We start from the raw sequence: 27180 nt of genomic DNA on the forward strand, positions 1-27180 counted from the left end.
GGTCTTGACATTTTAGAACACAACCACATTGAAATAAAAGTATTTAGTACTTACTTTTGTATATTGAGATTTGGTCCACTACACTTGTCGATTTTACCATTCTTATTGGTAGCTGGTAATATACATTTATATTTGACATTTATTAATGCATATTAATAAATGTGTGTGTTATTTATACAGTGCATTTTTCTCAAAATTCACCGCTCCCCTCGCCTCTGCACATGCGCAGAAAATCATTGGAACTTCCTTGTCAAAAGAGAATGGATGTTGTGATTTTAGCTAGCTAAATAACTTCAAAGTTGGTTAGCTACCCAGTTTACTCCAATAATAATTGTAATCTCTCCGTTTGGCCAACTCTTATACCAAGGTACTTGTTTTATCGTATCAAGCCAGCTACGTAAACTTTGGATGCGATGTTGACGAAGATGCTTCAGCTACAGTAGTTCATTTTTCTACTTATTTTACATTTATTTTTGTGCTATTGCAGGTTTTAGCGTATTCGAAATGGGGAAAGGCTGCAAAGTTGTGGTGTGTGGTTTGGCATCTGTAGGAAAAACAGCCATCCTTGAACAGCTGTTATATGGCAATCACGCAGTTGGTATGTTGATGACTGAATTGGTTGTATTTGAGAGATTAACACGGTATAAAATGTGCTGGGAGTGTTCAAATGGAATTTGCAATGTAGCCTCGAATGTCCAGTTATTGGGAGCAAAACAGCGTTCTGCACTTCTTTCACTATACAACTTTTGCAGTTGAAATCTGTAACTAAGTTTGTGTGTGGCGTGAATTGAAGACCATGGTCTGGGGTAAGCCAGAGAACTGACCGTCTGACATGGTGTGGCCTTACGCTCCACAGGGAGCCAAAGGAAACAAATGAATGCTATAGAATATAGATGCTGTATTTCACTGAGAGTTGAGTGAGTACTGCCTACCTGCCAGACTGTTATACACAACCATTGTCTCCTGTCTGTTGAAGGTTCAGAGTCCACTGAGACCCAGGAGGATGTGTATGTGGCGTCGGTGGAGACAGACCGCGGTGTGAAAGAACAGTTACGTCTCTATGACACCAGGGGGCTCCACGACGGCCTGGACCTTCCCAAGCACTACTACTCGGTGGCAGACGGCTTTGTGCTGGTCTACAGCGTGGACAGCCTGGAGTCCTTCAAGAAGGTGGATGTCCTCAAGAAGGAGATAGACAAGTCCAGAGACAAGAAAGAGGTACTGGGATTGTGATTGATTGAAACTCACCTTAAGCTTTGCCTAGTGTGTGGTTTTGTTAAAGTGAGCCAGGTTTCGGTGATTGTTTTGGCCATAGACAGCTAATCAATCAAATGTATTTATAATGCACTATTTACATCAGCAGTTGTCACAGTACTTTTATTCTAACCTGGCCTAGACCCCAAAGAGCAAGCAGAAGCACAGTGGCCATAACAATAAAAAACGATCAACCAAGACACAAATCAGAACCTTATGCTATTGTTGTTTAGTTGGAGTGTCCCCTCTTCCTGCAGGTGATGGTGATTGTGCTAGGGAACAAAACAGACCTGCGTGAGCTTCGTCAGGTGGAGCACGAGGCAGCGCAGCAGTGGGCGCGGGGGGAGAAGGTCAAGCTCTGGGAGGTCAGCGTCACTGAGAGGAACTCTCTCATTGAACCCTTCACTATGCTCACCAGCCGCCTCACACAGCCTCAGAGCAAGTCTGCCTTCCCTCTTCCAGGACGCAAGAGCAAGGGCACGACGTCCAACGACATCTGAACTGTACTTAACCTTGAGCGTACCTAAGATCCAAGTACTTCGGGGGAGGGGGAGATGTCAGAGTAGGATCGACGAGTTAGCCAGCCAACTTACATTAATATTCTGACTTCATGTCAAGATAGATTGCCATGAAATATGGGCAAAGACTGACTCGACAACCAACAACCTATTAAATTCCCTTAAAATAAAGCTTTTTTATTTTTTTATTACAATTGAAGTCAGAAGTTTACATACACCTTAGCCAAATACATTTAAACTCAGTTTTCACAATTCCTGACATTTAATCCTAGTAAAAATTCCCTGTTTAAGGTCAGTTATGATCACCACTTTATTTCAAGAATGTGAAATGTCAGAATAATAGTAGAGAGAATTATTTATTTCAGCTTTTATTTCTTTCATCACATTCCCAGTGGGTCAGAAGTTTACATGCACTCAATTAGTATTTGGTAGCATTGCCTTTAAATTGTTTAACTTGGGTCAAACGTTTCGGGTAGCCTTCCACAAGCTTCCCACAATGGGTCAATTGTCCCATTCCTCCTGACAGCTGGTGTAACTGAGTCAGGTTTGTAGGCCTTCTTGCTCACACACTCGTTTTCAGTTCTGCCCAAAAATGTTCTATGGGATTGAGGTCAGGGCTTTGTGATGGCCAGTCCAATGCATTTTGCCACAACTTGGGAAGTATGCTTGGGGTCATTGTCCATTTGGAAGACCCATTTGCGACCAAGCTTGAACTTCCTGACTGATGTCTTGATGTTGCTACAATATATCCACATAATTTTCCTCCCTCCCTCCATTTTGTGAAGTGCGCCAGTCCCTCCTGCAGCAAAGCACCCCCACTACATGATGTTGCCACCCCCGTGATTCACAGTTTGGATGATGTTCTCCGGCCTGCAAGCCTTCCCCTTTTTCCTCCAAACATAATGATGGTCATTATGGCCAAACTGTATTTTTTGACAAAAAGTACGATCTTTGTCCCCATGTGCAATTGCAAACCGTAGTCTGGCTTTTTTATGGCGGTTTTGGAGCAGTGGCTTCTTCCTTACTGAGCAGCCTTTCAGGTTATGTTGATAAAGGACTAGTTTTACTGTGGATATAGATACTTTTGTACCTGTTTCCTCCAGCATCTTCCCAAGGTCCTTTGCCGTTGTTCTGGGATTGATTTGCACTTTTCGCACCAAAGTATGTTCATCTCTAGGAGACAGAACGCGTCTCCTTCCTGAGCAGTATGACGGCGGCGTCGTCCCATGGCGTTTATACTTGCGTACTATTGTTTTGTACAGATGAGCGTGGTACCTTCAGGCGTTTGGAAATTGCTCCCAAGGATTAACCAGACATGTGGAGGTCTACAAAAAAAAATGGAGGTCTTGGCTGATTTCGATTTGATTTTCCCATGATGTCAAGCAAAGTGGCACTGAGTTTGAAGGTTGGCCTTGAAATACACCCACAGGTACACCTTCAATTGACTCACATTTTGTCAATTAGCCTATCAGATGCTTCTAAAGCCATTACATTTTCTGGAATTTTTCAAGCTGTTTAAAGACATAGCCAACTTAGTGTTTGTAAACTTCTGACCCACTGGAATTGTGATACAGTGAATTATAAGTGAAATAATCTGTAAACAATTGTTGGAAAAATTACTTGTCATGCACAAAGTAGATGTCCTAACAGACTTGCCAAAACTATAGTTTGTTAACATGATATTTGTTGAGTGGTTAAAAAACAAGTTAAGGACTCCAACCTAAGTGTATAAACTTCTGACGTCAACTGTATACTTGCAAATCAAGAGATGTATCTTAATGTTTTTCAAAGTCAGCTGGCTAAATTAGTGAACCTGCTTTGTGATATCATACACCCCTATGGTTTCTGTGTACTCCATCCTATGGGAGGGTTATAGTAGCTGCTTTACAGCAAGGTCTAGGCCCATATAATGTGCCTTGGGAGTGAGGCATATTACTCCCTAGTGTGTATGGCCTACCAGTTTACTCCCTAGTGTGTATGGCCTACCAGTTTACTCCCTAGTGTGTATGGCCTACCAGTTTACTCCCTAGTGTGTATGGCCTACCAGTTTACTACCTAGTGTATGGGCTACCAGTTTACTACCTAGAGTGTATGGGCTACCAGTTTACTACCTAGTGTGTATGGCCTACCAGTTTACTCCCTAGTGTGTATGGCCTACCAGTTTACTACCTAGTGTGTATGGCCTACCAGTTTACTCCCTAGTGTATATGGCCCAGTGGCAAAAAAACAAAGGTACTACCTTGATCAGGTCTGATGATCAAATGTCTGTTTAATCAGTTGCACCCTAAATGGTTGGTTGTGTATTCGTTAAATACTTTATTCTTTGTACATGTTTGAGAATTTTATTAACTTTATTTGTCACTTTACTAAACTTAAATTCCTAGTGGGTAGGAATGGGACAAAATGTAGGACACAATTGTATGAAATGTCTGAATTGTTGTGAAGAGAATGTGGCTTCTGTAGTGCATCCAAATATATCCTTTCTCCTGAAGTGTACACTCGTTCACTACTCCAAATCTAAAAGCATTGGATTGGTGGAGGCCTGGGGCAGGAGTTTCCACTATGTTTCTTATACCAGTCATTTCCTTTCAATTCAGGGAATTCAGTGAACCTATGTACACTTTGGGGGGAAAGAGAATTGGAACATGTCTTGTATGAAACCTAGCCAAATAACATTTTTGTGCTGCTACTTATATTTTTATTGTTGTCCATTGTTTTCTGACATATGCATGTATTTCAATTTAACAATAAAATGGAGGGACTTATTTAAAGAAATCAGCAAGACATGAAGCACAACTTTCCCACCTAGACATTGTGCTGTATAGGCTACAATGTGAATGTTTCAGCAATATGTTATAGACATGCAAGAGGGCTTACACCAATGGTAACTTCAATGTGAATTTTTCAGATATTAATGAGATTTGGAATTCTACCAGGAAACCATGCTGTGTGACAGGTTTATATAAACAGACCAACATGTAGAATTCATTTCCTTTCGAAGCACAATTAGCTAAAAATTAAATAATTTTAAATAACTTCAAGGAAACACATTGAAAAGCATTATTGCCAAAATAGATGGTAATATACGGGTCGGAGAACTTAAATACCCTAAACAAAATATCAGGAGATGAAGACTTAAATTCCAAGATAAATATCCTCCCCTATTCTCTACCCTTCCTGTTCCCCCCCCACTCCATCCCAGAAGGAGCTCTGACACCCCCTAACCTCCCCCTCTCATGTTGCCCAGGGTCGTAGTTGTTTGGGCATGCAACAGAAAATGTTTTGCTATGGGAAACAAATGACCTTTTGTTATTGGACGAGTCCATGTAGTGCCGAATGAATACGACCCAGTCCTGTGTGCCTATGTGGCGTATCTCTTGGTCCACTGTTTGGCTATCCTGTCGTGCTCTGGTCTGTTGGTTGTGTATTGGGTGGCGATGCTTCCTACCAGAGGGTCAGCTGTAAGGGGTGGAGAACACGCAGAGTTATAGATAGGGCTTCAACGATAGCTTTGATCTGCCAGTACATATGCACACACGGAATTCCAAATATGACAATGTTTGCACTTAAAAGCAGCCACTAATCAATGAATTTCAATGGAATCCGCATTATAGTAGTATATGGTGTCTTAGGTCTTACCAGGGTTGCAGTCAGTGAGCAGGGAGCAGATGGACAGCAGCACCTTGGAGATGGTGAGGGCGGGGCTCCAGTTGTCCTTCAGGATGTCCAGACAGATCACACCCTGACTGTTGATATTACAGTGGTAGATCCTGGTACGGAACGTCACCTAGGAAACAACAAAGTAGATCTATATCAATACACCCCGACTTGTTTATGTTCCAGTGGTAGATCCTGAAAGCAACACAGAAAGAATCTACTCAACAATGCAAACCGATGTTCAGTCTAATCAAGGAAGCCAAATTTCCATGTAAGCCTTTTTGAGTCTGGCTTGGTTAAATTGACCATTAACTGTTTGAAATTTGCAGAGAACGAGAGACCCTGAATTTCAATAAAAATCAAAGTGCCATAGCTCCCTCCAGTGGTCAATATGGCAATAACAAGTTCCCGTCTCTAGTGAGAAAGTGGTATCCTACATAGCTGTGTAATCTTGAGGAATGTTCTAATAATTGTTTGAGTCAGCTTGTTTTGACTAGAGTGTTTACCTTGGGTGGTTTGAAGGGGTAGTCTGGTGTTTTGACTAGAGTCTTTACCTTGGGTGGTTTGAAGGGGTAGTCTGGTGTAAAGGCGATATCTAGGAAGAAGACCCCTCCCTCGTACACAGAGCCAGGTGGCCCCAGGATGGTGGATCTCCACTCATAGATGTTGTCTCCTTTTGGACCCGCACTGCAAACAGAGGTACATTACACGTTCATGCAGTGGTGGTCGGTGCCTTTTTTCATGAGTATGGCCTTATTACAGCATATTCCATTCACCCAGTTCAATGTAACAGTGATAGGTTTAGGCTACTACATGACACTAATTTTCCCTGTACCCATCATGAGGTCGAGAGAAAGATTTGAGGTGACAGATGGTGACACATTCAATACTTCCTTGCACACTCTTGCTTGCATCTAGCTGGTATAGGGTGTAATCATTAGTCCAACAGTTGCAAACAATAGTTTCTATTGTACAAATTCAGGTATGTTTATCCCCGTTTTGTTCCGTTTAAGAAACATTAACAGAATCGGCAGAATGAATAGACCCCTTATCATCCTTAAAACACAGTTCACTTTCATAGCAGCCACAATGTATTCCTTCTCGAATTGTGTGCTCTCCTCTCACCTTCGCTTGTGGACTTCAATGCACAACAGCAGCTGTGTTGCCAAACTATATCATAACCGCTACACACAGCCTACATCATTGTCACCATATTTTGTTTATTTATTTAACTAGGAAAGTCAGTTAAGAACGAATTCTTATTTACTATGACGCCTACACCGGACAATGCTGGGCCATTTGGGAGTCCCATAGGGCGGCGCACAATCACGGCCGGTTGTGATGCAGCCTGAATTAGTTAAAAGTAACGTCATAGTCAACATAGCTAACTAACGCATTAGTAAACCCACTACAATCATGCTGTAATGTTACAGTGTACAGTCAGTAAGCAGTTTAGCACTTACACCAGCGGGCCCTGGTAGCAAAGAAAATGTGTAAAACCAAAAGCTTACCTTTACTTGGAAGATTTCCAGTGTTGTGTTGGATAATCATAGCCAGCTAGATAACCTCTGTTTGAGCAAGGTGTTCGAGTAAGCCAAACTAGCTGGCTGCACTTGCTAAGTGAAACTAAAAGACAAAATCTCTCTCCCACTTGCTTCTCCTTCATTTTGGAAGAAAATAAAATTTGTTCAAATCTGCTCAACTATTGTCTCTCCCCTTGAGTCAACTACTCACCACATGTTATGCACTGCAGTGCTATCTAGCTGTAGCTTATGCTTTTAGTACTACATTTCTCTCTGATCCTTTGATTGGGTGGACAACATGTCAGCTCATGCTGCAAGGCAAGAGCTCTGATAGGTTGGAGGACATCCTACGGAAGTTGTCATAATTACTGTTTAAGTCTATGGAAGGGGGTGAGAACCATGAGCTTCCTAGGTTTTGTATTGAAGTCAATGTACCCAGAGGAGGACGGAAGCCAGCTTTCTTCCAGCAACACCATGGTGCTACCCTACAGAGTGCTGTTGAGGGAGGCTACTGTAGACCTTCATTGCATAATAGTGTTTTAATCAATTATTTGGTGTCGTGATTATATTTAGTACAGGTTTATCTAAAAAGGATAACTTTACATTTTAACATGATTATTTTTATTACAATTCACTGAGGAGGATGGTTCTCCTCGGCTGTCTTCTTCTTTATGTGTACTGACTGTCATCACATTTCTAACCCTTTAGCAGCTGCTAAACACAGTGTAATGCACACTAGTCTGTTATTACAGAAAATATAGCATAATGACACCACTTCAACAGAGCAGCTGAAAGACTGAAGAAAACCTACCCATTCCTGATAATGGCAATCGCACAGAGATACAGTACATTACGTATAATACTATCTATTCTATTTATGTGGGCAATCAGCCCGTGAGTGGACATTCCTTTCAGTAATGTAAAGGGAATATTGCATGAATATAGAATGAATATTAGAAGTGATCTATCCGAGGTGGTCTTTCCATTTCAAGTACCTAGCATCCCAGGAGTAATGGGAACGCATCAAGGTTTTCTTCATTCATGAAACACTATGGATGGTATGTTTAATGTAGGGAAGACAACATGGCATTCATTTGATCGTTTACAGTGGGTTTACTTCCTCCCTTTGCTCGTTTCCCAGAGGTGTTCCCTCCCTGGCTGGATATAAACCACATCTCAAATGTCTGTTCTGTTCCCACAAAGCCTTCAGGAGATGTATAGAGCAAAACCACCCGGGGATATGAATCAGAATGAATCAAACTGAAGAGGAGGTGTTAAAGAGGGGGAACCCATCTGCCAGAAACTGTTTGGAAACTGAATGAAACAGGAAGGTATTTATTACCTGGATAAGAAACACATTTCACTTTCATAAAAGTTTTTCTACAGTGTGCCCCACCTTTGTTGAACTGAAATTGGTACTTAATGCAGTTTAAACCAAGTAAAATGTTATTCTACAAATCCCGTACAAATATATCTGATGATTTATGCATGGATGGTGCCTTCATTGATCGTGCCCACGCTTATAAATATCTGGGCATCCCGGATTGACGAAAAAGCTCTCTTTCAAAAAGCACGATGATGACTTAAGAAATTAAGGATGAAAATGGGATTTTATAAAAATAGGTCATGCCTTTAATTAAATAGGAGAAAACTAATAATTCAGTTGACATTCATTCTGGTTATAGACTATGGGGATATTGTCTATTTGACTATGAATGCAGCTGCCACTGATTTGAAGCCATTGGAGGCAGTTTATCATAGCACATTCCACTTTATTACGGGTGATAGGTTCAGTACACGTCACTGCATTCTGTATCAGAAAGGCTGGCCCATTAAGTGTTGTAGATGAGTTGGACTCTTTGTTTATAAAGCCCTCCTGCATAAACTTCTGACATACCTTACTTTATTATTAACTTATAGTATGACTTCCCAGACCCGGTCTCAGGGATGGCCATCTCTGTGGATCCCTTTGATCTCAACGGAGTTGGGCACATATACTTTTAGTTTTTTTGCACCTTGTGCAGAAAGATCTCCAATGCACTCTAAAATTTTAGGAAATGGTGCCTTTAGGGCAGGGGTATTCAACCGAGGTTCTGCAGGGAGTCAAATCAAATGTTATGTCACATGGGCCGAATACAACCTTACCGTGAAATGCTTACTTACTTAAAAGGCCTTAAATATTTCCTTAACGGCATTGTTGGTTAAGAACATATTTACAAAATAAATGGTTACAAAATAACGAGGCTATACACAGGGGGTCATACCGAGTCAATGTGCCAAAGTACAGATTAGTCCAGGTCATTTGTACATGTAGGTAGGGGCAAAGTGACTGCATAGATAAATCACGAGTAGCAGCAGTGTAAAAACAGGAGGGGGGGTCAATGTTAATAGTCTGGGTGTTGTTCAGCAGTGTTATGGCTTGGCGATAGAAGCTGTTAAGGAGCCTTTTGGACCTGGACTCCGGTACCGCTTGACGTGCGGTAGCAAAGGCTGGAGTCTGACAATTTTTTGGGCCTTCCTCTGACACACCTAGTATATAGGAATATAAGAATGTGAAATGTCCAAATAATAGTAGAGAGAATTATTTATTTCAGCTTTTATTAATTTCATCACATTCCCAGTGGGTCAGAAGTTTACATACACTCAATTAGTATTTGGTAGTATTGCCTTTAAATTGTTTAACTTGGGTCAAATGTTTTGGGTAGCCTTCCACAAGCTTCCCACAATAAGTTGGGTGAATTTTGTCCCATTCCTCCTGACAGAGCTGGTGTAACTGAGTCAGGTTTGTAGGCCTCCTAGCTTGCACACTCTTTTTCAGATCTGCCTACACATTTTCTATAGGATTGAGGTCAGGGCTTTGTGATGGCCACTCCAATACCTTGACCTTGTTGTCCTTAAGCCATTTTGCCACAACTTTGGAAGTATGCTTGGGGTCATTGTCCATTTGGAAGACGCATTTGAGACCAAGCTTGAACTTCCTGACTGATGTCTTGAGATGCTGCTTCAATATATCCACATAATTTTCCTCCCTCATGAGGCCATCTATTTTGTGAAGTGCACCAGTCCCTCCTGCAGCAAAGCACACCCACAACATGATGCTGCCGCCCCCGTGCTTCACGGTTGGGATGATGTTCTTCGGCTTGCAAGCGTTCCCATTTTTCCTCCAAACATAACGATGGTCATTATGGCCAAACAGTTCTATTTTTGTTTCATCAGACCAGAGGACATTTCTCCAAAAAGTACGATCTCTGTCCCCATTTGCAGTTGCAAACCGTAGTCTGGCTTTTTTAATGGTGGTTTTGGAGCAGTGGCTTCTTCCTTGATGATGTTGATATTGGACTCGTTTTACTGTGGATATAGATATTTTTGTACCTGTTTCCTCCAGCATCTTCACAAGGTCCTTTGCTGTTGTTCTGGGTTTGATTTGCACTTTTCACACCAAAGTACATTAATCTCTAGGAGACAGAAGGCGTCTCCTTCCTGAGCGGTATGATGGCTGCGTGGTCGCATGGTGTTTATACTTACATACTATTGTTTGTACAGATGAACCTGGTACCTTCAGGCATTTGAAAATTTTTCCCAAGGATGAACCAGACTTGTGGAGGTATGCAATTTTTTTCTGAGGTCTTGGCTGATTTGTTTTGATTTTCCCATGATGTCAAGCAAAGAGGCACTGGGTTTGAAGGTAGGCCTTGAAATACATCCACAGGTACACCGCCAATTGACTCAAATGTCAAATTAGCCTATCAGAAGCTTCTAAAGCCATGACATCATTTTCTGGGATTTTCCAAGCTGTTTAAAGGCACAGTCAACTTAGTGTATGTAAACTTCTAACCCACTGGAATTGTGATAGTGAATTGTAAGTTAAATAATCTGTCTGTAAACAATTGTTGGAAAAATGACTTGTGTAATGCACAAAGTAGATGTCCTACCCGACTTGCCAAAACCATAGCTTGTTAACAAGAAATTTGTGGAGTGGTTGAAAAAACAAGTTAATGACTCAAACCTAAGTGTACGTAAACTTCCAACTTCAACTATACACACAAAAAATGGAATTCTTTATTTCAACGTTCTTATAAATATAGCTAGCAACAGAATAAACCCATTTTGAATGACATACCTACAGTGGAAAAGAGGAGTGTTATTTTTAATTATGTCAACTTTATTTCTCAATTCCTAATATTGTCTGACATAGGCTTTGAAAAAGCATCCACTTACCAGTCGGCTGGTAATCTTTCTTTCTTGGCTCTATTTAATCCGTATTGTGGAAGTTCAGCATTACTGTGGGGGCAATGTTCAGGCGTCAATGGAGACTGCATTCATGCATATGTCGGCTCAATCGGAAAATTACCTTCACATTTCTATTGTGCAATCTAGAACGCTTCAGCAATATAGCCTGACTAGAGCCCTTTTTGCCAACACATAGCTAACCTTGGTTTAAACAACTCCAAACACATTTTTGTTAATAGCAGCTATCTTTACCTAATAGGATGAGTTTACACTTCCTCAACAAAAATAACAATCTACCAAATATATTCATTTTAGAATGTTGATACTTCCTCCTTGCCGTTCAGCTGATAAGACATTATAAATATATATACACATTTCTTTGCTAACATGATGGGGGTCCCTGGGTCACCGGTTTGCTTGGCCGGGGGTCCCTGGGTCACCGGTTTACTTGGCCGGGGGTCCCTGGGTCACCGGTTTGCTTGGCCGGGGGTCCCTGGGTCACCGGTTTGCTTGGCCGGGGGTTCCTGGGTCACCGGTTTGCTTGGCCGGGGGTTCCTGGGTAGCCGGTTTGCTTGGCTGGGGGTTCCTGGGGGTTCCTGGGTGGTAGCCGGTTTGCTTGGCCGGGGGTTCCTGGGTGGTAGCCGGTTTGCTTGGCCGGGGGTTCCTGGGTGGTAGCCGGTTTGCTTGGCCGGGGTTCCTGGGTAGCCGGTTTGCTTGGCCGGGGGTTCCTGGGTAGTAGCCGGTTTGCTTGGCCGGGGTTCCTGGGTAGTAGCCGGTTTGCTTGGCCGGGGTTCCTGGGTAGTAGCCGGTTTGCTTGGCCGGGGTTCCTGGGTAGCCGGTTTGCTTGGCCGGGGGTTCCTGGGTGGTAGCCGGTTTGCTTGGCCGGGGGTTCCTGGGTAGCCGGTTTGCTTGGCCGGGGGTTCCTGGGTAGTAGCCGGTTTGCTTGGCCGGGGGTTCCTGGGTAGTAGCCGGTTTGCTTGGCCGGGGGTTCCTGGGTAGTAGCCGGTTTGCTTGGCCGGGGGTTCCTGGGTAGTAGCCGGTTTGCTTGGCCGGGGGTTCCTGGGTCGCCGGTTTGCTTGGCCGGGGGTTCCTGGGTAGCCGGTTTGCCTGGGTGCGGGTCCCTGTGCAAGAAAACGTTGAAGAGCCCTGTTCTATGGCATTTCAGACTGCTATGAGGGGACCTTTTTATCCTATCATGTGTCTGTTTATGATTGTGTTTTGCTTTTCATGTATTGGTTTTGTATGATAACGTGTATATGGTAGTGCAGTTTATGTGTATATTGTATTTTGAAATGTATTGTTGTGCTAAACAGGGCTCACCTGGAAAAACAAACCTTGGTCTCAGTATTGACTCCCTGTCAAAATAAACAAATCACTGAAAATACAAGAGGCAACAGTTTCCCAACGAACCATGAACACAGCAAGGAAAACAGCCTCCATTATTCCAATAATGGGTCCAACTCCACTGATCATGACCTCCGGACAAACACAGCTCCTTTCAGATATAACAGCTCAGAGATACAATAGGTAGCAGCACTACTTTGGGTTTATAAGAGCTAGCTAACATCGCAGCGTGGGCTAGACACTTCCACCCCAGGGAAAGGCCTTTTTATAGATATGAAAAGCTTTAGAGACTTTGGCAGCAGTCACACACCCCATCACAGTCACACAACAGCTTCAACAATAACACTAACATTGTAATGTGTAAAAGAATTGAAGTCCCCGCCCACTCGCAGAAATCTAATTCGCATACCCCCAAAACATCCCTATACAAATTTGTCACTAAGCTAGAGATACGTTTTTGCATTGGATGCATTTCAATCCACCGATCTCGCACTTCTGCGGTGAAAAGTGAGAGCTCGAGTGGTGTTTGTCAGACCATGAGACGTCCCGAAAATCGGTCTTCTCACAAAATTGTCTGCAGCGTCCAATCAGTTTGACCTACAAAAAAATTAAATAATGTATAGAAGTATATATGGAGACTATTTTTGGCACTGTCTCCATATGAACAAAGGGTTAAATACTTGTAAAGAAATAAAAATAAAATACTTCCTGATCTTTCTTTCTTGGGCTCCAGAGTGGCGCAGAGTTCTAAGGCATTGCATCTCAGTTCAAGAAGCATCACTACAGTCACTGGTTTGAATCCAGGCTGTATCACATCCGGCCTTGATTGGGAGTCCCAAAGGGCGGCGCACAATTGGCACAGCGTCATCTGGGTTTGGCCGAGGTCGGCCGTTATTGTAAATAAGAATCGACTTGTCTAGTTAAATATAAAAAAAATGTCCCATGTCTCTCAGATATAAAGACAGACACTTCAGAACGAACTTCATTTCGATTTTGTTTTGGCATTATCCACATAGTGAATATGTTATCCAAAGCATTTGTATAGTTTAAATAGCAGTAAGGGGTCTTAACATTCTAAATCAAATAGTTAAAATGGCCTGTGATATGACCTTCTTAAAACGATTCCATAAAGCTTAGTAGAGTCCCCTCCCCTGACTTAGAATGTTATGGGTTAAGAGAAGGAGAAAAAAAATCCTTGGCTCTCAATCTAAAAAAATAAGCTCAGAGTAGACTAGAGGGAGTAAACAAAGAATCACCTGCACCTCAGATGGATTACAATAACTACTGGCACACTTCCTGAAGTGAAAATATCTCTAGAGGCACAAACAGGCACACAAAAAGGATCTGAATACTTATGTAAATCGTTTTATTATTTTTTATACATTTCTAAAAACCTGTTTTCGCTTTGTCATTATGGGGTATTGTGTGTAGATTGCTGTGACGTAAAAAAATGTGGAAATATGGAAGGGGTCTGAATACTTTGAATGCACTGTACACACACACTACAAGCCTTCAACATTCAATTACTGTCATGAGCCTTAACGCTGAGAATGTCAGGAATCCAGCGAGACGCTACCGCAAGGCCAGACACCCAGGGGCTACATCCTGAAGGGAGGGAGTATGAGTGTTTGTCAAAGTAAGGAAAATGAGTGCTAGAAAAAAAAAGTGCAAGGGAGCAATAGCCAAAAAGCAATCTAAGGAAAACGAATGGAAGTGAGCGAGAGAGATGGGGAAGTGAGAGAGTGTGTGGTGTTTGCACTATGACGACAAGACCGTTTAAAAATAAAAACGAGGCTGGGGTGTGTGTGGCATGCCATGTCAAGTATAATTAGATTTTGATGAATGGCATCTGAGGAATGTAGTGTCCATAAGAAAACATGACATGCTTGCTATGGCAGAAAACATCCAGTTCAGGGAAATGGACTTACTGACAGGTTCATTAAAACCCCTAATTACCTCATGCAAAGAGCGTACATTGCATTTAAAGATAGTGTGAAAAGGGCATTTGTGGCCTTGGACCCATCTGCATTGTAGGTTTACTGGGTCGACTGATCTTTTTACATTATCATTTGCTTCATGGCTCCAGCAACTATGGTGATACATAACCAGGCCAGTGCAGTACGGCTTGGCCAGTCTCAATTGTGCGAAAAAGGGAAGTGTCCATCCATCAGAAACACCCCACAGACAGATTCATCAATGAGTAATCCAGCACACATCTGCAAGGCATCGGCCTAGCCTCCTAATTATTCATACCCAAATGAACAGACTGTTCAATGAAGCATACTAAATAGAGATGTACGAAAATGAATTCCCCTTTTCAGCTACTTAGCAAAGGGAGCATAGAGAACACAACTAGTGTGTGTTTACATACACAGTGAGAGGATTATATAGAAATGCAACACTGCAGGCTCCCTCAGTGGCAGGGGACAAAGACTCATCATTAACAGATCTGACAACTGGGTTTGAACCCAGGTCTCCTACACCGAGCCATAAGACTGTGCTAGTCTGCTGAGCTAAAGCCTAGGCATTACTTCGGGGAGCTAATGCAAGTCTTCAGGTCTCAGGCAAGACAATTTGTCACACAAGCTTGGTTCACTGAATGACTTCCGTTCTTTGACACAACCACCAGGTCTGGTCAGTCCACCAGTCTGGTCACAGCAGACTGTCTCTGGTTGGAACATAGTGCATAGAGTCAGCCCCCCCCCCAAAGCACGTACCTCCCACCTTCCCAAGCACCTGGGCCACACGTGGTGATGTGGTTCTAAACCCCCATAATCCCTCTGGATTAACCAGGACTCCTTCCTCTTCCCCAATACCACAGCAGCACCATAGCAGGCCACAAAAAAAACACCTATGGATTGAATGACTAAATAGGATTTCTTTGTTCATTGTCCTCTTCAGCTGCAGAGTGTAAAGCTAAAATAATTTATGTCGATTGAGCCAGACTCTGCCAAATCCATAGCAGTCATATGCCAGGGTCATCGGCTAGCTAATGGTCTGTTTTGGAACTGGTGTGTGTCTGTCAGTTGTGGTCTGGAGAGCTGCTCCAACATGCAATCAGGTCACTTCTCAAGGTCTAGACAGGATCGTCATGAGCCACAATTCCATAAAGTGAGTGTAGACTGACTGCATCACAGCAGCTTGTTGTCAGCAGCAGAGAGTAAATTCTGACCTCATTGAACAAGATATACACTACCTTCAGAAAGTACTCACACCCCTTGACTTTTTCCACTTTGATGTTACTGACGGAATTTTAAATGTATTCAATTGAGATTAGTTACAATCTACACATAACACAAAAACGGAAGTGTTTATAGAATGTTTTTTTTATTCATAAAAAATGTAAAGCTGAAATGTCTTGAGTTAATAATTATTCAACTCCTTGGTTATGGCAAGCATAAATAAGTTCAGGAGTAAAAATGTGCTTAACAAATCATATAATAATAGGCATGGACTCATTACGTGTTCAGTAATAATAGTGGTTAACATGATTTTAAATAACTACCCCATCTCTGTACCCCACACAAACAATTATCTGTAGGGTCCCTCAATTGAGTAGTGAATTTCAAGCACAGATTTAACCACAAAGACCAGGGAGGTATTTAAATGCCTCGCAAAGGGCAGCTATTGGTAGGTGTAAAATTTTTAAAAAGCAGACATTGAATATCTCTTTGAGCATGGTGAAGTTATTAAATTACACTTTGGTGGTGTATCAATGCACCCAGTCACCACTAATATACAGGTGTCCTTACCTCATGGCTGTGATGAGAACTGAATGGATCAAAACCTTTTAACTTACTCCACAATACTAACCTAAATGACAGAGGTGAAAAGGAGGAAGCCTGTATAGAGTAAAAGTACTCTAAAACATGCATCCTGTGTGCATTAAGGCACTAAAGTAATACTGCAAAAAGTGTAGAAAACACACTTTCTGTCCTGAATACAAAGCATTATGTTTGGGGCAAATCCAATACATCACAAAGTACCACTTGTCAAGAATGGTGGTGGCTGCATGATGTTATGGGTATGCTTGTCATTGGAAAGGACTAGTGTTTCTTTTTAGTATAATTTTTTGGGGAATATAGCTATAAGCACAGGCAACATCCTAGAGGAAAACCTGGTTCAGTCTGCTTTCCAACAGACACTGGGAGAAAAATTCACCTTTCAGCAGGACAATAACCTAAAACACAAGGCCAAATATACACTGGAATTGCTTACCAATACAGCATTGAATGTTCCCAAGTGGCCTAGTTACAGTTTTGACTTAAAATTGTCTTGAAAGTCTATACGAAGACTTGATCAACAACCAATTTGACTGAGCTTGAAGAATAACGTGAAATATTGTACAATCCAGGTATGCAAAGCTCTTAGACACTTAGCCAAAAAGACACAGCTGTAATCGCAGCCAAAGGTATTGACTCGGGGGGGTATAAATACTTTCAGTACCAGTCAAAAGTTGACACACTTACTCATTCCAGGGGTTCTTTATTTTTACTATTTTCTACATTGTAGAATAGTGAAGCCATCAAAACTACGAAATAACACATATGGAATCATGTAGTAACCAAAAAAAAGTGTTAAACAAATCGAAAATATATTATATTTTTGAGATTCTTCAAAGAAGCCATCCTTTGTCTTGATGACAGCTTTGCACACTCATGGCATTCTCTCAACCAGCTTCATGAGGTAGTCACCTAGAATGCATTTCAATTAACAGGTGTGCCTTGTTAAAAGTTAGTGAAATTTCTTTCCTTCTTAATATGCTTGAGCCAATCAGTTGTGTTGTGACAAGGTAGTATACAGAAGATAGCCCTATTTGGTAAAAGACCAAGTCCATATTATGGCAAGAACAGCTCAAATAAGCAGAGAAACAGCAGGCAATCATTACTTTAAGAACATGAAGGTCAGTCAATCCAGAAAATGTCAAGAACTTTGAACGTTTCTTCAAATGCAGTTGCAAAAACCATCAAGCGCTATGATGAAACAGGCTCTCATGATGACCGCCACAGGTAAGGAAGACCTAGAGTTACCTCTGCTGCAGAGGATAAGTTCATTAGAGTTATCAGCCTCAGAAATTGCAGCCCAAATAAATGCTTCACAGAGTTCAAGTAACAGACACAGCTCAACTGTTCAGAGGAGACTGTATGAATCAGGCCTTCGTGGTTTAATTGCTGCAAAGAAACCACTACTAAAAGGACACCAATAATAAGAAGAGACTTGCTTGGGCCAAGAAACACGAGCAATGGACATTAGACCGGTGGAAATCTGTCCTTTGGCGTAAAGAGTCATAATTTGAGATTTTTGGTTCCAACCACCCTGTCTTTGCGAGACACAGAGTAGGTGAACAGATGATCTCCACATGTGTGATTCCCACCGTGAAGCATGGAGGAGGTGTGATGGTGTGTGGGTACTTTGCTGGTGACACTGCCAGTGATGTTTTTAGAATTTAACACACACTTAACCAGCATGGTTACCACAACATCTGCAGTGATACGGCATCCCATCTGGTTTGCGCTTAGTGTGACTATCATTTGCTTTTCAACAGGACAATGACCCAAACCACACCTCCAGGCTGTGGAAAAGCTATTTGACCAAGAAGGAGAATGATAGAGTCACCCGACATCAACCCAATTGAGATAGTCCAACTCATCCTAAACTGAGTTGGACCGCAGAGGGAAGGAAGAGCAGTCAACAAGTGCTCAGAATGTGGGAACTCCTTCAAGACTGTTGGAAAACCATTCCTCATGAAACTAGTTAAGAGAATGCCAAGAGTGTGCAAAGCTATCAAGGCAAAGGGTGGGTACTTTGAAGAACCTCAAATCTATTTTGATTTTAACACTTGATTATTACATGATTCCATTTGTGTTATTTCATAGTTGTGATGTCTTCACTATTATTCTACAATGTAGAAAATAGTAAAAACAAAGAAAGACCCTTGAATGAGTAGGTGTAGCAACTTGACTGGTACTGTACGTAAATTAGATATTTGCAAAAAATTCTAAAAACATGTTTTCACTGTCATTAAGGGGTATTGTGTGTAAATGGGTGAAACATTTATTGAATCAATTTTGAATTCACACTGTAACAACAAAATGTGGAATAAGTCAAGGGGTATGAATACTTTAAGGTACTGTACATACAGATATTAACTCCCTCTGTGGCCTTCAAGGTTCATTAACACATGACAAGGAGCTGCTCTAATATCTCCTGTCTCCTTAGAGTGAGTGTGTGTGTGTGTGTGTTGTATTGCTACAGGCCCAACTAAGCACATCTCTTCTTTACCACTTAACTGGCCTTCCAGGACACATGTCAGAATTGTGTGTATCATGTCGTACACACACACACACACACACACACACACAAGCCTACCTGCAGTTCGGTGGTGGATCCAAAGTAATGTCAGCCAACTCCTTCTGAATTCTGAAATAAAGCACAAATTAAAATAATATCATTACTCACATGGTCTTGATTCTTACAGCAGATAAATAATATGGAACAAGCATAGCCACATGAAGTATTTTGGGTGGGGGCTATGAGAACAAGACACATTGTCATGGCAGACAACCAAAATGCCCAGAAGGCTAATTTTACCAAAGGATTGAGACAGATTGTAAAACAGGTTGAGGACAAACATATACAAACTCCATTGTGCATTTTATAAAGCATTTCTCTTACCACAATTTAATAACACACTTCAAGTTAATATGCAAATTAGTTAGCCTATGATTCAATGGATGACAATTTTTTTAAAGTTTGACAAACGTGAACTGAAGATGGTTGAGAACATTTTAAAACGTTCGAAAAATATTTATATACGCAACATATTCAGAAAGTTGTCCACTACAAATCAAACACAGTGACACGCGCCAGGAAATTATAAGACGATACATTATATCAAGAGTGGCTTCGCGTGAGCTACTATATTACAACATATCAACTCAATGAAACATTGTATGTATTTGACATCAATCAGCCTAGTCCTTACCTTTTGGCGCTGGTGGAGAGGAGTTTGGAGGTCTTGCTCATGATGGCTTTGCTTTCTGCTCGTTTCTTAGGCGCGTTTATTTTTAACTGCTGATAAATTGAGGAAGAAGAACTAACACTGGCACGCGAATCCTCATCCGACATAACGACCTGTACAGACGAAAATAAAAAGCAACATTCAGGCTACAGAAAAACAAACACCTAAGATCTATACCCCCCAGTTCAGTAGCACTGCCAATATTCGATGTATGCTATCAATAACCAGTGGCAACAATGCGACTTTTAGCATAACTGGCTCCAAGCAACGATGGGTTCAGAGGTTTACATACTCAATTCAATATGAAATTATCCTGCTTATAGTAAAATAATTATCCCCAGTCTTTCATAAGGCTCTAAGAGATTAACCTAGTGACCTTATGCTAATGTTTGCACTGAAGCGTTATTTTAGCTGGGTTGTGCTACAACAAAGGAGCACACAGCTCTTATTCTTTACAGCCAAATAAGAACGACGAGGGGGGTCGCCTATTGCCTTATTCCCTCAATTGATTAAATAGCCCAATGTAGCCTAAAATGGATTGGACAATGTCGCATTCGTTTGGGGAACTTTTCTCATTCCCACTGAGTGAGTACTCATTGACTTGAAACTTTCACTTTGAAATCAGATGCCCATAAGAGAATTTGCCGAATATTTATGCTAAACTAGTTGAATTTGTAGACCGAAGCCAATGTGTTTTACAATTCGACCGAATATTGACATCTTTATCCCTCGACAGGCAGCAAAAGCTGATCTCAGTCCAGTCTTTAGGACAGACCATTTTCTTCAATTTCCCCCAACGGATAGATCCTATCCACCGACGAGATCCAAATGTCGACCCCCCCAGACGCGCCAAACAATACAATATGGATACATATTTCACGATATTTTAAAAGCATTCATTGTTAGATATGCCCACCTTTCTTTGTGTCGGTGAATGCCTGGACGCGTGCCTCTTGCAGAGCGGAAGTGTGGGTACAGCAGCAGACGTAGCTACAGTTATCCAGGGCAATGGATTCCCTCTCGGTTGAGTACACCCGATGACAACGTCAAATTGAGAGCTAGCTGAGCACTGCTCTAAAATTCGGAAAAGAGAAAGTCAACAGACAGGTGTGCGCTGATTCTAACAGACTATTGTGGACATAAGCCTATATACACTGAACAAAAATATAAACGCAACAATTTAAAATATTGAGTTACAGTTCATATAAGGAAAACAGTCAATTGAAATAAATATATTAGTCTCTAATCTATTGATTTCACATGACTGAGAATACAGATATGCATCTGTTGGTCACAGATACCTTTCAAAAAAAGGTAGGGGCATGGATCAGAAAAGCAGTCATTATCTGGTGTGACCACCATTTGCCTCATGCAGCACAACATCTCCTTCATGTAGAGTTGATCAGGCTGTTAATTGTAGTCTGTGGAATGTTGTCCCACTCCTCTTCAATGGCTGTGCAAAGTTGCTGGATGTTGGCGGGAACTGGAACACACTGTCTGTCATACACGTAGATCCAGAGCATCTCAAACATGCTCAATGGGTGACATGTCTGGTGAGTATGCAGGCTATGGAAGAACTAGGACATTTTCAGCATCCAGGAATTGTGTACAGATCCTTGCGACATGGGGCTGTGCATTATCATGCTGAAACATGAGGTGATGGCGGCGGATGAAGGGCACGACAGTGGGCCTCAGGATCTCGTCACGGAATCTCTGTGCATTCACATTGTCATCGATAAAATGCAATTGTGTTTTTGTCCATACCATAACCCCACCGCAACCATGAGGCACTCTGTTCACAACATTGACATCAGCAAACCGCTCACCAACACGACACCAAACAAGCTATCTTATATACCAGGTACAGTTGGAACTGTGATTCCCCTGTGAAACACACTTTTCCAGCGTGCCAGTGGTCATCGAAGGTGAGCGTTTGCCCTCTGAAGTCAGTTATGACGAGTATGCAGATAAGCCTCCCTGATTCGTTTTCTGACAGTTTGTAAAGAAATTCTTCGGTTGTGCAAACCAATAGTTTCATCAGCTGCCTGGGTGGCTGGTCTCAGACGATCCCGCAGGTGAAGAAGCCGGATGTGGAGGTCCTGGGCTGTCTGCGGCTGAGAGGCCGGTTGGATGTACTGCCAATTTCTCTAAAATGACATTGGAGGCAGCTTATGGTAGAGAAAATAACATTAAATTATCTTGCAACAGCTCTGGTGGACATTTCTGCAGTCAGCATGCAAATTGCACACACCCTCAAAACTTAAGACACACAACCATTGTGGCATTGTGTTGTGACAAATCTGCATGTTTTAGAGTGGCCTTTTATTGTCCCCAGCACAAGGTGAACCTGTGTAATGATCATGCTCTTTAATCAGATTCTTGATTTGCCACACCCATCAGGAGGATGGATTATCTTTGCAAAGGAGAAATGCTCACTAACAGGGATGTTAACAAATTTGTGCGCAGAATTGAAAAGGAAAGCTTTTAGTGCTTCTAGAAAATGTTTTGAATCTTTTATTTCAGCTCATGAAACATAGGACCAACACATTACATGTTGTGTCATATATATATAGATATACAGTGGGGCAAAAAAGTATTTAGTCAGCCACCAATTGTGCAAGTTCTCCCACTTAAAAAGATGAGAGGCCTGTAATTTTCATCATAGGTACACTTCAACTATGACAGACAAAATGAGAAAAGCAAAATCCAGAAAATCACATTGTAGTGTTTAATGAATTTATTTGAAATTATGGTGGAAAATAAGTATTTGGTCAATAACAAAAGTGTATCTCAATACTTTGTTATATACCCTTTGTTGGCAATGACAGATGTCAATTTTTGTCTTTAAGTCTTCACAAAGTTTTCACACACTGTTGCTTGTGTTTTGGCCCATTCCTCCATGCATATCTCCTCCAGAGCAGTGATGTTTTGGGGCTGTTGCTGGGCAACACGGACTTTCAACTCCCTCCAAATACTTTCTATGGGGTTGAGATCTGGAGACTGGCTACTCCACTCCAGGACCTTGAAATGCTTCTTACGAAGCCACTCCTTCATTGCCCGGGCGGTGTGTTTGGGATCATTGTCATGCTGAAAGACCCAGCCACGTTTCATCTTCAATGCCCTTGCTGATGGAAGGAGGTTTTCACTCAAAATCTCACGATACATGGCCCCATTCATTCTTTCCTTTACACGGATCAGTCGTCCTGGTCCCTTTGCAGAAAAACAGCCCCAAAGCATGATGTTTCCACCCCCATGCTTCACAGTAGGTATGGTGTTATTTGGATGCAACTCAGCATTCTTTGTCCTCCAAACACGACAAGTTGAGTTTTTACCAAAAAGTTATATTTTGGTTTCATCTGACCATATGACATTCTCCCAATCTTCTTCTGGATCATCCAAATGCTCTCTAGCAAACTTCAGAAGGGCCTGGTTTAAGCAGGGCAACACGTCTGGCACTGCAGGATTTGAGTCCCTGGCGGCGTAGTGTGTTACTGATGGTAGGCTTTGTTACTTTTGTCCCAGCTCTCTGCAGGTCATTCACTAGGTTCCCCCGCCTGGTTCTGGGATTTTTGCTCACCGTTCTTGTGATCATTTTGACCCCACGGGGTGAGATCTTGCGTGGAGCCCCAGATCGAGGGAGATTATCAGTGGTCTTGTATGTCTTCCATTTCCTAATAATTGCTCCCACAGTTGATTTCTTCAAACCAAGCTGCTTACCTATCACAGATTCAGTCTTCCCAGCCTGGTGCAGGTCTACAATTTTGTTTCTGGTGTCCTTTGACAGCTCTTTGGTCTTGGCCATAGGGGAGTTTGGAGTGTGACTTTGAGGTTGTGGACAGGTGTCTTTTATACTGATAACAAGTTCAAACAGGTGCCATTAATACAGGTAATGAGTGGAGAACAGAGGAGCCTCTTAAAGAAGAAGTTACAGGTCTGTGAGAGCCAGATATCTTGCTTGTTTGTAGGTGACCAAGTACTTATTTTCCACCATAATTTGCAAATAAATTCATTATAAATCCTAAAATGTGATTTTCTGGATTTTTTTTCTCATTTTGGCTGTCATAGTTGAAGTGTACCTATGATGAAAATTAGAGGCCTCTCTCATCTTTTTAAGTGGGAGAACTTGCACAATTGGTGGCTGACTAAATTCTCATTTGCCCCACTGTGTGTGATATACATATATATATATAGATATATATAAATAAATATAAAATCCAGTGGAGGCTAGTGGGAGGAGCTATAGGACGGGCTCATTGACATGGAACAGAGTCAAACGTGATTTCCATATCTTTGATGCTTTTGATACTGTTCCATTTATTCCGTTCCAGCCATTACAATGAGCCTGTCACCCTATAGCTCCTCCGACCAGCCTCCTCTGATATAATGTAATGTGCTCATCAATACATAATTAAAAAGTTAAGTTACCAGACACTCCCAATAATCAGCAGAGGGTGACAGAGAGAGATATGTTCTTATCTCTTCTTTATGATGGTCATATTAGGTTACATTAAGTTTCCTGCATTCCAAAGCATTCCTTCCAAATTGACTCCCATCCTCTTATTGCAGGTAGCAATGGGCCATGTAGGCTAACGGATAACTGAGCGAAGACGCTAACTTACAGGTACATGTAGGCTACTGTTTTGGACAGTCAGAACTCACCTGGCTTCACCACAGGAGATTGTCCTTTCTAGGGAGTTTTTCCTAGCCCCCGTGGTTCGACACCTACATTGCTTGCTGTTTGGGGTTTTAGGCTGGGTTTCTGTATAGCACTTTGTGACATCAGCTGATGTAAGAAGGGCTTTATAAATACATTTGATTTATTGATGGTCCATACAAAGTCCACTTAACTCCATTTTGAATGTATACCCATGACCAATATTGGTCTTAAAGGGTTCATTTGAGTGCAGTAGGCTACAGGGCAAACAGTCAACCTCTCCAGTCAGATGGTCTGATTGAGCCTAACCTTAAACCATTGACCAGCACCACCAACCTGTGGGATTTACTGTCCTCAAATTAGGAATAACACAACATACCGGCAGCCAGTCCCTCAGAAAAGGTTGAGATATTAGATATGGATTATATTGGGTGGTTCGAGACCTGAATGCTGATTGGCTGACAGCCATGGTATATCAGACCGTATATCATGGGCTCGAATTACATTGGTAACCAGGCGCTCTCATTTATTGACTTCTGTAACCGTAAAAGCCTTGGTTTCACGCATGTTAACATCAGAAGCCTCCTCCCTAAGTTTGTTTTATTCACTGCCTCAGCACACTCTGCCAACCCGGATGTCCTAGCCATGTCCGAATCCAAAAACCATGAAATGTCCATCCCTAACTATAACATTTTCCGACAAGATAGAACTGCCAAAGGGGGCGGAGTTAGCCTGCAGAGTTCTGTCTTACTATCCAGGTCTGTGCACAAACAATTTGAGCTTCTACTTTTAAAATTCCACCTTTCCAGAAACAAGTCTCTCACTGTTGCCGCTTGCTATAGACCACCTTCTGCCCCCAGCTGTGCCCTGGGCACCATATGTGAATTGATTGCCCCCATCTATCTTCACCTGTTAGGTGACCTAAACTGGGACATGCTTAACACCCCGGCCTTCCTACAATCTAATCTTGATGCCCTCAATCTCACACAAATTATCAATGAACCTACCAGTTACAACCCCAAATCTGTAAACATGGGTACCCTCATAGATATCATCCTAACCAACCTGCCCTCTAAATACACCTCTGCTGTCTTCAACCAGGATTTCAGCAATCACCCCTCATCATAGTCAAACGCTCCCTAAAACACTTCAGCGAGCAGGCCTTTATAATCGACCTGGGCCGGGTGTCCTGGAACGATATTGATCTCATTCCATCAGTAGAGGATGCCTGGTTATTCTTTAAAAGTGCTTTCCTCACCATCTTAAATAAGCATGCCCCATTGAAGAAATGTAGAACCAGGAACAGATATAGCCCGTGGTTCACTCCAGACCTGATTGCCCTTGACCAGCACAAAAACATCCTGTGGCGTACTGAATTAGCATTGACTAGCCCCCGCGATATGCAACTTTTCAAGGAAGTTAGGAACCAATACACACAGGCAGTTAGGAAAGCTAAGGCCAGCTTTGTCAAACAGAAATTTGCATCCTGTAGCACAAACTCCAAAAAGGTCTGGGACACTGTAAAGTCCATGGAGAAAAAGAGCAAGCCTTTTTCTACGGCTGGCTATGCTTTCCACCTGGCTACCCCTACCCCGGTCCACAGCCCTGCAACCCCCACAGCAACTTGCCCAAGCATCCTCCATTTCTCCTTCACCCAAATCCAGATAACTGATGTTCTGAAAGAGCTGCAAATCATATCAGCCGGGCTAGATAATCTGGACCCTCTCTTTCTAAAATTATCCATCAAAATTGTTGCAAGCCCTATTACTAGCCTGTTCAACCTCTCTTTCCTATTGTCTGAGATCCCCAAAGACTGGAAAGCTGCCGCGGTCATCCCCCTCTTCAAAGGGGGAGACACTCTAGACCCAAACTGCTACAGACCTATATCTATCCTACCCTGCCTTTCTAAGGTCTTCGAAAGCCAAGTTAACAAACAGATCACTGACCATTTCGAATCCCACTGTACCTTCTCCGCTATGCAATCTGGTTTCCGAGCTGGTCATGGATGCACCTCAGCCACGCTCAAGGTCCTAAACGATATCATAACCGCCATCAATAAGATACAATATTGTGCAGCTGTATTCATTGACCTGGCCAAGGCTTTAGACTCTGTCAATCACCACATTCTTATCGGCAGACTCAACAGCCTTGGTTTCTTTATTGACTGCCTCGCTTGCCTGGTTCACCAACTACTTCTCAGACAGAGTTCAGTGTGTCAAATCAGAGGGCCTGTTGTCCGGACCTCTGGCAGTCTCTATGGGGGTGCCACAGGGTTCAATTCTCAGGTCGACTCTTTTCTCTGTATACATCAATGATGTCGCTCTTGCTGCTGGTGACTCTCTGATCCACCTCTACGCAGACGACACCATTCTGTATTCTTCTGGCCCTTCTTTGGACACTGTGTTAACTAACCTCCAGACGAGCTTCAATGCCATACAACTCTCCTTCCGTGGCCTCCAACTGCTCTTAAATGCGAGTAAAACTAAATGCATGCTCTTCAACCGATCGTTGCACACACCTGCCCACCCATCCAGCATCACTACTCTGGACGGACTTCAAATACCTAGGTGTCTGGTTAGACTGTAAACTCTCCTTCCAGACTCACATTAAGCATCTCCAATCCAAAATTAAATCTAGAATAGGCTTCCTATTTCGCAACAAAGCATCCTTCACTCATGCTGCCAAACATACCCTCGTAAAACTGACCATCCTACCGATCCTTGACTTCGGTGATGTCATTTACAAAATAGCCTCCAACACTCTACTCAGCAAATTGGATGCAGTCTATCACAGTGCCATCCGTTTTGTCACCAAAGCTCCATATACTACCCACCACTGCGACCCGTATGCTCTCGTTGGCTGGCCCTCGCTTCATATTCGTCGCAAAACCCACTGGCTCCAGGTCATCTACAAGTCTTTGCTAGGTAAAGCCCCGCCTTATCTCAGCTCACTGGTCACCATAACAGCACCCACCCGTAG

At 42.3% G+C, this 27180-nt stretch overlaps 2 protein-coding genes across 2 annotated transcripts; one reads left to right on the top strand and one right to left on the bottom strand.

Annotated features, from left to right (window-relative positions):
• Positions 1 to 234: 234 nt before the first annotated feature.
• Positions 235 to 1966, top strand: LOC135552041 (NF-kappa-B inhibitor-interacting Ras-like protein 1). Its single transcript, XM_064983414.1, has 4 exons — positions 235 to 367; positions 488 to 598; positions 977 to 1218; positions 1512 to 1966. Exons 2-4 carry the CDS (start codon positions 505 to 507, stop codon positions 1752 to 1754), a joined length of 579 nt encoding a protein of 192 aa, XP_064839486.1. The 5' UTR covers positions 235 to 367; positions 488 to 504; the 3' UTR covers positions 1755 to 1966.
• Positions 1967 to 2674: 708 nt separating this feature from the next.
• Positions 2675 to 20583, bottom strand: LOC135552042 (ubiquitin-conjugating enzyme E2 E1-like). The gene is made up of 6 exons (XM_064983415.1): positions 20464 to 20583; positions 19512 to 19660; positions 18896 to 18946; positions 5984 to 6116; positions 5412 to 5559; positions 2675 to 5231 (listed from the first exon to the last, which is right to left on the bottom strand). The coding sequence occupies exons 2-6, from the start codon at positions 19652 to 19654 to the stop codon at positions 5134 to 5136; spliced, it is 573 nt and encodes a 190-aa protein (XP_064839487.1). The 5' UTR covers positions 19655 to 19660; positions 20464 to 20583; the 3' UTR covers positions 2675 to 5133.
• Between the last annotated feature and the right edge of the window lie 6597 nt (positions 20584 to 27180).

Source organism: Oncorhynchus masou, chromosome 13, assembly GCF_036934945.1.
Source record: "Oncorhynchus masou masou isolate Uvic2021 chromosome 13, UVic_Omas_1.1, whole genome shotgun sequence".
NCBI classification, from domain to species: Eukaryota; Metazoa; Chordata; class Actinopteri; order Salmoniformes; family Salmonidae; genus Oncorhynchus; species Oncorhynchus masou.